This window comes from Chrysemys picta, chromosome 16 (genome assembly GCF_011386835.1).
Source record: "Chrysemys picta bellii isolate R12L10 chromosome 16, ASM1138683v2, whole genome shotgun sequence".
Taxonomy (NCBI): domain Eukaryota; kingdom Metazoa; phylum Chordata; order Testudines; family Emydidae; genus Chrysemys; species Chrysemys picta.
Window position 1 is genome coordinate 30,873,831 of NC_088806.1, and position 15,303 is coordinate 30,889,133.

The following is a 15,303-nucleotide window of genomic DNA, read 5'->3' on the forward strand; positions in this document are numbered from 1 at the left end:
AACTAACACCCCCAGCTTCACACACACAGTTAATAGCCATCGGTAGAAAATCACTAGTTAAGCCGAGAATGTGTAATTTTCACTATAACCATTGATTTGGCAACGGCTTGGTGGAGGAGAGAGCAGTGTGCGTTTATCTTCCTTGCCCGTCCCCCAGTGCGCTAGTGAATTAACTGTGTTTTCAGTCTCTAATTTTGTATAAACACCGTGTACAGGAGACTGATCTCCTGACGCCCACGTGCTCTGCTGAAGAAATGCTACAGAGTGGTGCTGGGAAACCATAGGCGTGTTTGTAGCATGCATTAGTTTCACGTTTACCTTGGGCAGCGTATTGCAAGGTATGTCTTGCTGGATAAAAATTCCACTATGTAAAATAGAGGTTTGAGATGCTCTGTGGTGGTAACTCAGGTCCTTGGTGGGGGGCCTGTTTGTGTCACTGCTATATGAGAGGATTATTTTCGAGCTAGCCTAGAGTTTCTCTGCCCACCTTTACAAGTGCAATTAAACTTCGGCTCTTCTGATCAGGTCAGTTGAGTTTGGCATTTTCTCAGCTTGTCCTGTTTGATCTCAGCCCTTTATGGGACTTACATTTTGTTTAGAGATTCATAGATTCCAAGGCCAGAAGGGACCACTGTGACCATCTAGTCTGACCTCCTGCATGGCACAGGCCACAGGACTTCCCCGAGTTAATTCCTGTTCGAGCTAGCGCAGACATTGTAGAAAATCATCTAGTTTTGCTTTAAAAATTCTCAATGACAGAGAATCCACCACAGCCTTTGTAAGCTGTTCCAGTGGTAATTACCCTCACTGTTAAAACTGTGTATCTGATTTCCAGTCTGAATTTGTCTAGCTTCAGCTTCCAGCCCTTGGCTCTTGTTCTGCGTTTGCTGCTAGGCTGAAGAGTGCATTATCAAATATCTGTTCCTCTCGCAGGTACTTACCGACTGTATCACCCTTTAACCTTCTTTTTATTAAGCTAAATAGATCGAGCTCCTTGAATTTCTCATGCTAAAATGTTTTCCTGTCCTTTAATAGTTTCCGTGGCTCTTCTCTGACCCCTCTAACTGGGATGTAGGAATTATTCTCAGGGTTTTCGCTGTGCAGTAGATGGGAGACACCTCAGTAGAAATTATTAAGAGCCCCTTGGTGAAGTTCTGCAGCAGAATTGCCTGCCACAATTTTACTTCTCACCCACAGTTGTTGCTGTAGTCCCACCTGCTTATTGCAGCCTCTGTAGGGCAGGAGACTCCTTGCCATCCCAGTGAGACTGTCCTGCCTTATTCTGCTTAGAATAACAACCAGAAAATGATGAGAACCCCACCCCCTACCCCCAGCCTCCCATGGGTAATTGGAGGGTGAAGCTGCAGTTACCCAGGTCCTACGCAATTAGTTAGTTGGGCTGCCGAGCTGTTATCACTTCACATGGGCATCCCTACTCCCCCTCTTCCTGGCCAACGGCTCGAAACTCAACAGTGGGGCAATGCTGTCATGGGAGGAACCAGCACAGGGAAGGGTTGTTTCAAGTAACAGCAAGAGTATATTAACCCTTTTAGTTCGTTCTTATTTGAAAAGTCACGTATTGACATCTGGACAATAATTCATAATAAATGTCACTTCTTTTTCTTTGCTGAGGAAACTGAATTTGTCAGCCATGGTTTCTACTTCAGTTATTCAGTGCTGTGCAAAGCAGCAGAGGGGTACAAGAGCGGAAATGCTGTCTGGCCTGATTTTATTAGAATAGTACGGAGGTTCTGACCACCTTCCCAGGCATTCATATAATGTTCTTTGTGAATGTGCATCTATTACATTTCTGTATGCCAATATGGGTGTATTATATTTTATCTTCTCCCTGATGTTTTGGTGTTTCTGTGAATTTTGTGAATCAGGACAAACTCCTGGATGTTGTAAACTAAATAACTCTGTGTTCATATGGGTCATTGGATGGGCTATATGCACGAGTGAATCCACCTCTTATTCCTCACACATTTGAGTGTTGGGGTCTCGTTAGCAGCTTTCGAGCAGAGGTGGTTTAAGTGGTAGCAGGAAATGTTCAGATAGAAGTGGCTCGTTATTTTTGTACCTACTTGCCGACTGTAAATGGCGCCTGCTCTCCTTCTCTTGATCCATCAAAGTTGTGGTCAGATACTTACCTTGTTCTTGCATGTCCTAGTCTCCAGGTTCCCTGCTAGCACCTGTCCAAGTTCCCCCGGGGAGTCTTGCTCCTTTACGTGGTGTCGTGGATGGTCCAGCCGGTGCCCTCCGTGGCTCGCTAAGCACCAGTGTGGAGATCTCCAGGGTACCCAGTCCGCTGCTCAGAGAAGGAACTCTGGTAACTCTCCCTCTTCACTGAAAGTTCAGTGTGGGATGTGTTTGTTGCAATGCGCCATGTTTTCAGGAACCTCCCCAGACAGACACATGCGTCCGACGAAGTGGGTATTCACCCTCGAAAGCTTATGCTCCAATACACCTTTTAGTCTCTAAGGTGACACAGGACTCTTTGTTGCTTTTCACAGATCCAGACTAACACGGCTACCCCTCTGATACTAGACACTAGACTGGTGTTTCAAAGGCAGTATCCCTGTCCCTCGTACATGGTTTTTACCCTGTCTTTGTCTGTGAAGCCATGCTTAGAAATGTGAAATACGTTTCCTGTCTCTACATTTCCCTCTCCCCCCCCCCCCTACCCCCCATGTTTGTATGAAACCTAGTCCAAAGTGGCAGTGATGCTCTCCAGCCCCCCTGCACTCAGAATGACAATGCTGGTGCATAAGAGTTGCTCCTCTCTTCCCCACCTTCTAGCTATGGAAGCTCTACATTGGTGCCCATCATTCTAGTATTTGAGCCCCCGTGTGTTAATTCTGCCAGGGAGGATCGCGCACTCATTCACTGTGATACTAGGACAGCACAGGTGCCGTCACACTAGTGGCTGAGCAGCTGTTCCCATCTGAGGCTGAAATGAGCTGTTGGGCCTCAGTCGTGAGGGGAAACATTCACTTTGTAAAATGGCCACTGGCCCCTCATTGGTCACCACAGAGAGGGGAAAGACTAAATGGGCTACAGAGACTGAACTTCCTTTTGTTTCCCGAGAAGAGGTCCCTCCAGCAGAAAGCTGAGACGCAGGGCTCGTTTACAAGCCGTTACTGTGTGGTGGACCAGGGTGTGAATCTACAGTGCGCCAACTTGCTGTGCAGTCCTGTCCCAGGTGGACACTGCTACAGCGCACACAAATCCCGGGGGGCCACTTTCAGTGCAGTGTAGCAATGTCCATCAGGGAGGTTACTGAGTGGCAACTGGTAGGCTGTAGATGCACATGCTGGCTTGTCTCTCAATAACTTGCCATGTAGAGAAGCCCACAGTAGTGGGGGTGGGGGTGAGAAGCTTTCGTTGCCATCGGTTGTATACCTGTTGGATGGGTATAGAGATCTTGTATCCCCAGAGCTATCAATCTTACACCTTCTACCAGCATCAAATTCATCTTAAAAAAGAAAAGAGGGAGGGGGAAGTCGGTTGCAAATCCAGCTTGATTAATTTGTATTTTCTTGGGTGGGGAGATTTTGCATATGTTTCTTTACAGTGAGAACACCTTTGATATAATGGAAACTTTTGCCTAAAGCAGAGTTCACCCCCTTGGTAGTCAAGATATATTTGCAATGACTCTCTGCAAAATAACCGTGTTTTAGACAGTCAAGTTAGCCTGCATAGTCCTTGACGTTCTGGGTGTTATGCTGACTGTGTGCTACTAAGCTGGTGAGAGAGTCCCTCTACAAGGGATGGAATTGGGCTGCCATGCTTTGATATGCCTGAGTGGATGCCTGTATCCTCTTTCCTGTTTGGCTTCGTCTCGTCTAACAACCCTCATCCCCCTTTTTTTGACTTTGCAGCCTCCACAGACCCTTAAATCCACCGACTGCACTAAGAGCTTGCTGGGATCCGTGCATGAGGAAAAACCCTCCTTAAATCTCCTAGCTCTAGATGAAGGGGAAAATGAAGAGGAAGAGAGTGAGAATCAGGTAGGAAAAGAGCTGAGAAACCTGTTAGATTCCTATGAGTGCCGTGTGTTGTTTTTGTGGGCTGTGCGTAGATCCCCTAAGGGAATCTGGGGAATAGACTCTGATAGTCCTTGCCTCATGAGGGTTTTCAGCCCAGAATGTCCTGTGGTTCAAATGCTTCTCGGTTTAACTTAGGCTAAGTTTCTTGTCTTTTCCCCCAGGTATCTAACCCTGTTCTCGCTCTGATTTGATCTGTTAGGTTTTTGAAGAGGGTGAGTGCTACTGTCTGTAGGGGTCTTGGCCATGGATGTGTCAGCTAGGGAAGTATCAGAGGGGTAGCCGTGTTAGTCTGAACATGTAAAAAGCAACAGAGGGTCCTGTGGCACCTTTAAGGCTAACAGAAGTATTGGAGCATAAGCTTTCGTGGGTGAATGCCCACTTCATCAGACGTAAGCCCCAAAAAAGCCCCACGAAAGCTTATGCTCCACTACTTCTGTTAGTCTTAAACGTGCCACAGGACTCAGCTAGGGAAGTTTACCTCCCAAGTGCATAGCTGTGCCCTCTTCTACTCCTAGATTTATAGAGGGTTTCAGTGTTTATTATGGACACATTCACAATCTCTGTGGGCCAGATCCTGCCCCTTTGACCTCATTGGCAGCTTTGCCATTAAATTCAATGGGCACAAGATCCCAGACATAATGGACTAGACTGAAATCTGTATGAGCACACTCATTTGTGAACTCATTGTGCTATTGGGAAAAGGCAGTTCAAGATAGCATTACAGAAGAATCCTGCAAACCCAGCAGAGAGATCCCTTACCCAGGTGACTGCCTGTGTGGAGCACCTGCTTGCCATGTGTAGCTGGCCATCACTCGCATTTGTAAAGAAGAATAATTCAGGAAGCGATACACTGCTAAGGAGTGTTTCTGAAATGAATCGGATGGTAGCATCATGTTGCTTTAACACATTGTCTTGCAGTTCCCCTGCCCCGTTTCCACCAATTACTAAATCCCAGAATGTCCTCAAGCATGGCCTGAAATATGGCCAGTTGCAAAGATACAAACTCATCTGCAGTTGTTCTCCTTTTTTGAATATATAGAGTCCCCGTGGGACAGCCAGACTGCTCAAAAATCTGCACATGGATATTAGCGCCCTAGGAGGTGGCTTCGAGTATGAGGTAAGAAAGAGCGTGTCCTTGGAATCGTCACGGGCATTTAGAAAAGAAATGGGTCACTTGAGATAGTAATGAGTGGCTGGATATTCCCAGGTGCACTAGGGGAATTTGGGGCTGAGTTGCTCTGCTGTTTGTTATTGTTCATATCATTTGCAGGATGGTGACTATGTTTGAAACTGGGCTTTGTAAGGGCGGTCCTAGGATTGTGTTTTTAAAATAAGGCTGATGAATTTACATTAGTTTGCATAAAAATAACTTTGTAGCATTATAAAATAATTCGGTCGAACTCGCTGTTATTCAGGCTGTGTGTCAGTTTAACTTGTGAGCCCTTTGTTTACACATTATCATTTTCTAAAAAATTCATTTTTGGGGATGAAATTTTCCTTGGTTGGTCTCTGTCCAAAGGTGAGTCTTTTTTTAAGTTTAAACAAAATCCAGTCAGACTTTCTTTGAGTTCTCTGCTTCTGGGGTAGGTAGATAAAATTCCTGTTTAAAAACCACAGTAAAAATTACCACACTCTCTGTGTCATGTAGGTAAATTTAAAAAATGGCTGAACTTTGAAACTGGGCATGTAAATAGTGCTAACTGATGTGCTTTTGTATAAGATTGAGTGAGTGAAAAAGACATACTGCGCATGCCCGGAAGAGGTTTTTTGGGTATGTGTCTGCTGAGGTATTTAGAAGAGCATAATGGTATTTGACCCCCTCTGGAGCATTGCAGTCCATGTTTTCCCTGCCTGGCTTGATCAGGGTTTTGTAAGATCCTGGGTTTACTTCTCTCAAGTCAAGTGTGTGTGTTGGGGGATGCTATTTATCTGAGAGAATTAGTAAATGTCAATTGAAGTACACATGGCAGAATCTTCTAAAAGCTGTCAGTGCTTTAACATGAGAAACAGGAGAAGATGGCAGATTGTACCGTTTTATGGGTCAAAGGTTTTTGCTGTATTCTGCAAATTCTGGGTTTTCTTTTGGAAAAATAAGTCTGATCTCCTGTTGGTGAAAAATTAGGTTATAATTCACTTAGTCAGTGGAGTTGCACCTCTATAAACTGACCATCTCTATGCTAGGTTTTTCTTCCAAAAATGTCCCACTATTGCTTACAATGGTGCAGCTGCACCAGAGTTACCAATGTGGGGAGTTCATGTGCAGACAGAGCTCCTCCATTTGCTGATATTCTTAACGCAGCATTGTCTAGATCTCATCATTATACCCAGGCATTTCCCTCCATGTTAATGGAACTTCAAGTGTGCACAGTTAAAACTAAGTCAATGAAGGGTCCCAAAGCAATGATAGCTCTGCCCAGTTGTGCATCATGTATATTTCATGATGTACATTTATGGCATAAACGGATCCTAACCTACTCATTTCACCAGAAAAACTGGAATAGAAATACTACCTACGTGCAATGTGGCATAGTTATTATTCAGTTAAGACATTTGTGCTTTCCAAGGCACAAATGAAAATGCAGTGCCCGCCTCAGGAAGCTTAAGACAGCTATGGATAATATGAGATACCCCAAGAGCATATGGGGCTGGAAGTCAGAATGGTTGTGATTTTGTTCTTTGGTTTTATTTTTGAACTTTACCTCTTTGTCCTTCTTTTATAATGTCAGGGTCAGGTCGGACATTGACTGTCCTGGATTAGCGTCTGTGGGTCTTCAGGAGAAGAGGATCTTTAGGAGGGATTGGAATGAGGAAAGTGAGGAAAGCAGCAAAACTTAGTGACCATCTGGATGTGAAGGGAGGAGGGGAGGCTAGAGGCCAAGATGACCCCAGGGTCGCAAGTCTGAGTGATGGGGGAGTTGTTGGGTAAAGGGGAAAAGGTGAGGGTTTGCAAGGAAAAAACAGAGCTTGGTTTTGGCCACGGTCGGGTCCAACTGAACTCTTGGGGGCACAGTTGGGTAGGCAGTGGAATTCATGCAGGTGGATATGGTCACCCCAGAGGTATCGTGTAGTGGGAGAAGATCTGAGGGCCAAGGACAGAACCATAGCCCCTTCTTGAGAGTTAAGGTTACAGCAGGAGTGACAGTATTTGCATTGGGCAGGATTTAATTTCATCTTTGCCTTTTCCATGAGTGAATAGAAGTAACATTCGCAAGTAAAATAACTAAATATGGAAATACGGAAACTATATTTCAGTGAGGTCCTCAGTTTTTTTTCCTCTTTTAAAAATACCGCTCCATCTTCATCATTCCTTTTGGCGAGTGTGTTCTGGTTCTATTGTTATGTGGAAACTGAGAGGAATATTGGCACATGGCCACTTTCTATAGTGTAAGCGTAGAACCTTGGTCACTGCTCCCTTTTCTGGTGCACTGTTGATAAATTCTTGCCCTCAGATGTTGAGCATCGACAATGATTTAAAAACGTGTATGGCCTTGAACATCTGTTTTTATTTTTCTTGGGGCTGGGGTGCTCCTTGTCCGTACATAATTAACAGGACTTGGGGTTAGGATGACAAGGAAACAATGGTTTGTGTGTTGAAAGCAATTTGTAGTGATTTTAGCCATGCTGTTCCTGTGGGCATTAATCCCTTCTCACTGCTTTAAAAATTCTGCTCCAGCATCTGAGAGGCAAATTAATTGATTTTTAAAATGCTATGCAGTATTTTCATTATCCTTTTTCATGGCACATGAAAAGTAAGCTTTTGAATGCTTGCTGCGCTGGGCATAGTGTGCAAGGCAGCTTGTGTTAAATTGGATGTGAATAGGAAGGACCCAAGCTGTCTTCATCTCCAGAACAACAAGAGGTCTGTTGGGACCCAGTTCGCCACTGAAATGTTAATGTAGCTAGGAACAAAGAGAGCGCTTAGCATTCCACTGCCATGGCAGGGCTTTGGGATCTGTTATGAAATGGCAGTTGCCCCCCGACAGCCAGACTGTCTCTTAAGAACTAGTAACCTAGATGGATGTTACCTTGAGGCCTGATGGGTTATTAATGTACCACTGGAAATTACCATTCACGTTTAATGCCATAAGATGGCAGTAGGAAAACACTCCTGTTAGCCAGCTCTCTCTCTGCATCCCAAGTCCTTCTCTAGTTTTATTACAAAATCAAAAGGAAGCGAAGGTCCATAAAACAGGTCCCACAAAGGAGAGTGTGAGAAGTGACGGGATGAAGTGATAAGCCAGCTTGCCTACAGAGCTGGTAAAAATCCAGTCAGTGGATCCAAGACTGAGAATCCATATTTGGAGACATTACGTGATAGTTCTAGTGACATGCAGTGGTGCGGTGATGCTTGCTGGGAAAGGAGACTGCAAAGAATTGAATGAACTGGTCCAAAGAGGAGGAGAACTGGAAATAATTCATAGAAGTCCTAGGGTGTTTTAAGGGGTGGAGCTGGAAGCTGAGTAACTAAATCTGGGGAAGAGGAGTGGGAAAGCAAGCCAGTCAGATGTTGGAGAACTTGATTTGCTTTTCTTACATTTGTGCTCATGGAAACTCTTTTCTGGGGGTTGGGAGGTAAGGAGGGTGAAGATGATGGGGTTTGAATTGTCATTGTTAAATATTCTCTGAACCGATCTTTGAGGGATTTCTGGGGTAATTGGAGTAAAGATTGTATTAACATGACTGGGAATACAAGAGTCCTTCAAGCTATAATGGGAGAGGCCTGAAGGCTTCTGACTGCGGGTGACTGGAGAGAGAAAATTGTGCATGACATAGTAGCAAATCATTCTGTACCTCTAGCAGTTCAGGGAGCTTTGGTGCTCTGCATTCCAAAAAGGTCTGTCTGCAGGTAAACATTTGGAGTCACATGGCCTATCTCTACGATGGAACATTAAAATGGAGCGATTTTTTTAGCAGATGGAAATGTGTGAAAGGCGAGCAGTCTCCATAAATAAATGCAGCACAGTACAGTGTGCTAGTTTTGCATTAATGCAGAGACGTGTGTGCAGGAGGGAGTGTTGTGTGTTCCAAGGAAGTCACGTGACATCCATAAATCATCGGCACAGTGTTGACTACCTTAAGGGTAAGAATAGATAAACTGTTCATTGCATTATTCTCTCCATTGTAGTGAAGAGCACGGTTAGCAACTTCTGTAACCACTAGCCTTCTCTTCGGGCCAGTGGAGCAAGCCCCTGATGTAGCAAGCTCTTGGTAGAACAGTGAATTAATGGAGCTGACCAGCTGTTTGAAAAGCAGAAGCAGTAAAACATGCAGAGCATGTACAGCGTGACGTTTGGGAATCCGCGGTGGAGGGTCGTCTTAGTGTGTCTTACAAATTGGATCAGCTTTGCCCTTTCGGCCAAAGGTGAAGCTTACAGTAGCTGCTAACTATGGCAATGAATTCCTTTCAGATGAACGACCATGTATCCCCGTTTGGGATTGTCTCCATCATTACCCTTTCGCTACCAGTGTAGCATCACATCCAGGATCTCTCTCAGTAGAAGATATTAAGTTAGACAGTCTCTCCTGGCAGTCACCTTGGTAATCATAGAATATCAGGGTTGGAAGGGACCTCAGGAGGTATCTAGTTTAATCCCCTGCTCAAAGCATGACCAATCCCCAATTAAATCTTTTTTTTTTTTTTTTTTTTAATTTTTAAAAAACCCCATACACTTCTCATGCTAGCTGAACCCTCTTCCACAACTAAGAATGGCAGCAGAATGCTAATTTCATTCTATACAGAAAGACAACTTTAAGCTAAATGGACATCCACCATGGTAGTGTAAATAGATCTACCCTCACAGTGCATGCTTTGGGCCACGGCATCCCTCCCTCAAGGCATCACAACTCCTAAGCATGTACCACAAGAATTTGTCTAGTTTTTACAAACTATCGATATGTACAGTTTATAACTCAGGATTTTCTAGCCGATAACCATATAGTAACACCTTACAAATTAAAAAAAATGCTTGAAACATAATCTGTTGCTGTCACTCAGAACTTGGTGAAAGTCTCAGGTGGAGTGTGTGATTTAAACGCAGCCGACACTCCGGACTCTCTTCTTGGCTTACATGTACGTTATCTGTTTGTTCTAAAGTATCAAAATCAGTCCAGCTAGTTTTTAGGAGAGAGGGGACATATCTCCAGGGTTTGAATACTACTAGGCCTCTGTTTTTCTTCCGGAAATGTAATTTCTCTTGTATTTAAATGGTATCAGTAAGAGAAATGTAAGCTGTGAAACTCCTTTTTGGGGAATGTTAATTGGTACTGTGTGGTGTGCAGGAGAAAGTAAACGAAATGCCTCTTACACCCCCAGTTCAGAGGGGTGGCAGCATCTGTGTGGTGTTCTGCTCTGCAGGGCAGAGGAAGACAATTGTGGTACCCGGTTAGCCAGTGTTACAGAATCTGGGCTCCAGCACCTAAGGAATTCTGAAGATGAAGCTGGAAGTCTGAGAGAGATGACCAGTGGATTTCTGCTATCACTGGCTTGCATGATGTCTCTGAAGCTTTTCATGGTATAGAAAACAGTCATCTGCTAGTGCTGCGATAAAGCATCAGATTGTTGTTTTTCTGGTGGTTAAAATGTTGCATGGAAAAGATTTATCAACCTGAACAGCAAATGGGAAAGCTTTTCAGGCTAACATTGCAGATCCTACACTGCTTTGTGTGCTTGTCTTCCCAGGAACAACCCAAATGTGAGAGTCTGGCTTCAAACAACAAAAGCCAAAGAGCTCACATTTTAGAAGATTTTTGTCTATCGAATGTTTGTTTTTGTTAAAGCTAAATTATGCCCTTTTGTGTTAAACTTGTTTAAATGCAAACAACGAGCAGCATTGCTGCGTTGTTTTTCATGGTGAGTAGCAATTCAGCTTTAGTGATTGTTGCTTATAGTGATCAGTCATCTCTGTGTATCATGGATTACTCTATGAAATCCAATTCCGTTGGTATTCGTTTGTTTGCTCCAGATTTATGCTGATCAGTGGGGCATTCAATTATATGATAGGGAGGAATTTCACACCATTCAGAGTGTCAGTCAGCTGTAGGTAAATTATCTTGCAGCTTGTGGGAGGACCAGCTGGAGCCAGTTACTACCTGACTGACTTGCGATAGCACCGAAATGCCTGGTAAAATTTGCCCTGCCCTGGCAGAATGGAAGATTTTGCATCTCTGCTTGCGTCTAATTTGCATGTTCACTATTTTATAGAACTGTATGTAGTAATCATTCAGATATAACATTAAAAGAACAGCCTTGCATACGTCTGTTCTTACAACCCTTCTGAGCCACTCCAGTGCATCATGTAAACTTGCTTAAAGAGAAGTCTCTTCTGCACATGACCTGTAGACACTCCAGTGAATGCAGAGGGGAGTTGTTTGTGTTCATCAAAGGGAAGAACATACCTGTTTTTAGCTTGGTTTTGTTCTAGGAGTGGAGAAGGGTCATGTTGGGTGTGTGTACACTACTGCACAGTAAAATACCCTATGAAATTAGAATGGAAAGGGGCGACCATCACTAGACAACAGCCATTCTGAAAAGCTAAGTATCTTGGCTGTTTAGTGGTGAAACTAATGAATTCCAAAATGGACTCACTTATGTGATGCATCAATCAGTGACCAATCTCTGCTGACGCAGTAACATCCAGGAACGAGAGAAACTTATTCAGGACTGGGAGTCCGATGTCAGGGAAACATGAAAATATAAATCTCTTCTTGCATGTCAAATGCATTCTTGAGCCCTCACGTCCGTTTGAAAAGCCCTGTAGAGGTGACCAATGCTAGTGGTGCATTTGTAAGACTGTGTTAACGGAGCCCTGAACTGAAGTAGGTTCAAGCTTTCATTTTTGTCACTTGGCAAATTGATGGTGACCCCCTGAAATGCGGTTCTGATGCAGTGTTTGGGGGAGACTATCCAGTGATTTGATTTTGCTCTCCCCAATTGAGCTAATAAATCTCCTGAGTCCTGCAGAATTCCCTCATCTGAATGGCAGCCTGCTAGGTACCCTTTCAGTATCTTGGCATTCTGGGCTTCAGAGCGACACCTTGGTAAAAATACCCAGAGAAAATGTGCCGTTTGCGTACAGCACTAACTGTACCAAGGCTTTAGCTAAAGCCTTCGACAAGTCACCACAGCATTAATAAAACCGTGAGAAACTAAGACCTGTCAGAGACGCGGTTTGCATGCTGAGGAGGGAACCTTTCCCAGCTTTCTCCTGGGGGTTGTGCTTTTTGTTGTGAGTTTCCCGAGCTGCCTGGCTGCCATGAGATGCTGCTGAAGCTTTGGGTGACTCAGCTTGTTCAGATCACGTTTTCCAAGTCTAATATGTCCTGTTCAGTGGGCCTTAGGCTAGACTAGCTCCTTTGCTCTTACCGGTATACCTTTGTCAGTTTTAGTCTCATTCTGGGCCTGAAGATTGTGGGTTCGAATCCTACGTCTGTTCTTGGCCCGGCGCCGAAGGTGGACAATGCAGTGGGCATCTCCTGTTTACCTGGCCTAGGTGATCACTCCAGGCAGAAGTTTAAAAAAAACAATAACAATCTCTATTTTTCAAACTGCCTTCTCTTATTAAACCGATTGCAATGTCCAGGGCTGTGTGCGAGTGCTAGTGAGGGGCATGTAACGACTACAGCATCAGTCACTAACTCGCACACCTTGGGATCCCTAGGGTATGAAAGCAGAATTCCAAGCCTAAGAGACGAGGACACTCATCACAATGAGGTTCCTTTTCTCAAAGAATGGGATAAATTAAACAAATTCAACCTGGCCTTGCTGAAGTCACCCAAAGCTTTGTGATTCCTTGTCCTCCTGTAGGAGAATGTAGACCCGCTTTGGTACAAAGGATCCTCCCAGAGAAGGGGCAAAGCGGGAGTGCTAGGTAGCTCTAATTGTGTTTAATTTGCTGCCTAGAAGGAGTCCTTGAAAGTGAGTCACGCTGAAGAAAGTCAAGCGTTTCCCTTGGATTCTGATGGTGTGCGCCCTCCAACTCCGGACAAACTGCTTAACAGTGATGCTGACAGCAGCCTGTGTGCTCTGAACAAAGAGGAGCCCAATGGGAAACCCATGGGGAATGAACTGTTAGAAAAGGAAGATACCGATGTAGAAGATGCAGTTTCTGTAGCTTATGAACAGTCAGGAACTCCGGGGGAAAGGACAGCGGAGGGGACAAATGTGGTCAGCAGTCAAGGGCATTCCGTAGCTGCGTCTCCAGATCTTAGAGCTGCTGAGACAGATCAGATGGAAAGTGCGGCTGTCACCATTGACACCATGTCTGTCAATGAAAAGATTGTAAATGGAATGAGGGAAGAAGCAGCTGATCTGAAAACCGACAGAAAGCTGGATGCTGGCAAAGTAAGCAGTCTGCCTGCCTGCAGCCTCCACTGCTTTGTAAGGCCCTCCGTCAGGAGAGTACTTTAAGCATGTGCTTAAATCCCATTGACTGCAATAGGACTTGGCATGGACTTAAAGTAAAGCATGTGTGTAAGTGCTTTCCTAGTAGTAACGCATTCCTGAATTGTGGTGCAAGTGCTCTACAAATTCCTAGTTTGGTCTCTAGAAAACCCCTCTTTAATGCACATAAGAAGTGCTGTCCAGAGCATCCAACAGGCAAAGACCTTCAACTGAGATTCACATTTCAAATCTTAGAAGAGAAATAAGACTCAGGTTTCAGTGCTGCCATCTGTAGTAAGTAAGCTGGTTTTTACAGCACCAGGTCGCTTTCTTTGACAGGGTAACAAGCCTTGTGGATAGCGGGGAAGTGCTAGATGTGGTTTATCAATAAGGCTTTTGAGACTGCCTTGCATAACCTTCTCATAAACTAGGGGAAATACAACCTAGACGGAACTACTATGAGGTGGGTGCATAACTGATTGGAAAACTGTTCCCAGAGTAGTTATCAGTGGTTCACAGTCATGCTGGAAGGGCATATCAATGGGGTCCCAGAGGGATCAGTTCTGGGTCTGGTTCTGTTCAATATCTTTATAAGTGATTTAGATAAAGGCATAGAGAGTACACTTATAAAGTTTGTGGATGATACCAAGCTGGGAGGGGTTGCAAGTACTTGGGAGGATAAGGATTAAAATTTAAAATGATCTGGACAAACTGGAGAAATGGTCTGAAGTAAATAGGATGAAATTCAACAAGGACAAATGCAAAGTACTCTACTTAAGAAGGAACAATCAGTTGCACGCATACAAAATGGGAAATGACTGCCTAGGAAGGAGAACTGTGGAAAGGGATCTGGGGGTCATAGTGGATCACAAGCTAAACATGGGTCCACAATGTAACACTGTTGCGCAAAAAAAAAAAAAAAAAAAAAAAAGCAAACAGTCTGGTTGTATTAGCAGGAGTGTTGTAGGCAAGACCCAAGAAATAATTCTTCCGCTCTACTCTGCACTGATTAGGCCTCAACTGCAGTATTGTGTCCGGTTCTGGGCACCACATTTCAGGCAAGATGTGGACAAATTGGAGAAAGTTCAGAGAAGAGCAACAAAAATGATTAAAGGTCTAGAAAACATGACCTGTGAGGGAAGATTTGGGGGGTGGGGGGAAATGGGTTTGTTTAGTCTGGAGAAGAGTAGACTGAGGGGAGGACATAAAAGGTTACAAGGAGAAGAGAGAAAAATTGTTCACTGAAAACAGGAGAAGAAGCAATGGGCTTAACTTGCAGCAAGGGAGGCCTAGGTTGGACATTAGGAAAAACTTCCTAACTGTCAGGGTGGTTAAGCACTGGAATAAATTGCCTAGGGAGGTGGTGGAATCTCCATCATTGGAGGTTTTTAAGAGCAGGTTAGACAAACACCTGACAGGGATGGTCTAGATAATACTTAGTCCTGCCCTGAGTGCAGGGGACTGGACTAGATGACCTCTCGAGGTCCTTCCCAGTCCTATGATTCTATCCTATGTTCGCACCATGCCCAGCTGTCAGAGGTTTCTCTTGGCTTGTTGAGAGAGGGGGGGGGAATGTATAAAATAAGTTACCAGTTCCGATATTTACAGCTCCAAGGAAGGATGCTGAAGGGAGGGTGTGAGGCTAGAGGGGACCAAGCCTCTGGGGGTTGGTGCCAGATGTGGATTGACTCTGCAGAATGTGATACCTTGTGGTACACACATCACATTTCCCAGCATTCTTCCATTGAGACCCCAGAAAGCAGCCAAGCCAATAAGCAAGGTGTTTTACAGTGCCGTCTCTGGTGAGAGTCAGAGCCTGAAATGCTCCCATTCCAGCAGGGTGTGTTAACTCTCTGCCCCCTGGAACTGGGTCCA

At 44.5% G+C, this 15,303-nt stretch overlaps 1 protein-coding gene across 13 annotated transcripts in view; it reads left to right on the forward strand.

The window, feature by feature from the left end:
* The window catches only part of CEP164 (centrosomal protein 164), an 82,879-nt gene that overhangs the window by 20,175 nt on the left and 47,401 nt on the right, over positions 1 to 15,303 (forward strand). For 7 of the 13 annotated variants that reach the window (XM_065569107.1, XM_065569100.1, XM_065569106.1 and 4 more), the window contains 4 exons: positions 2,171 to 2,329; positions 3,882 to 4,010; positions 5,089 to 5,166; positions 12,949 to 13,389. In XM_065569107.1, coding sequence (XP_065425179.1) covers positions 2,171 to 2,329; positions 3,882 to 4,010; positions 5,089 to 5,166; positions 12,949 to 13,389 — 807 coding nt within the window. The remainder of the gene's footprint in view (positions 1 to 2,170; positions 2,330 to 3,881; positions 4,011 to 5,088; positions 5,167 to 12,948; positions 13,390 to 15,303) is intronic. The other 6 variants (XM_065569108.1, XM_065569111.1, XM_065569109.1 and 3 more) reach the window with 4 other exon arrangements.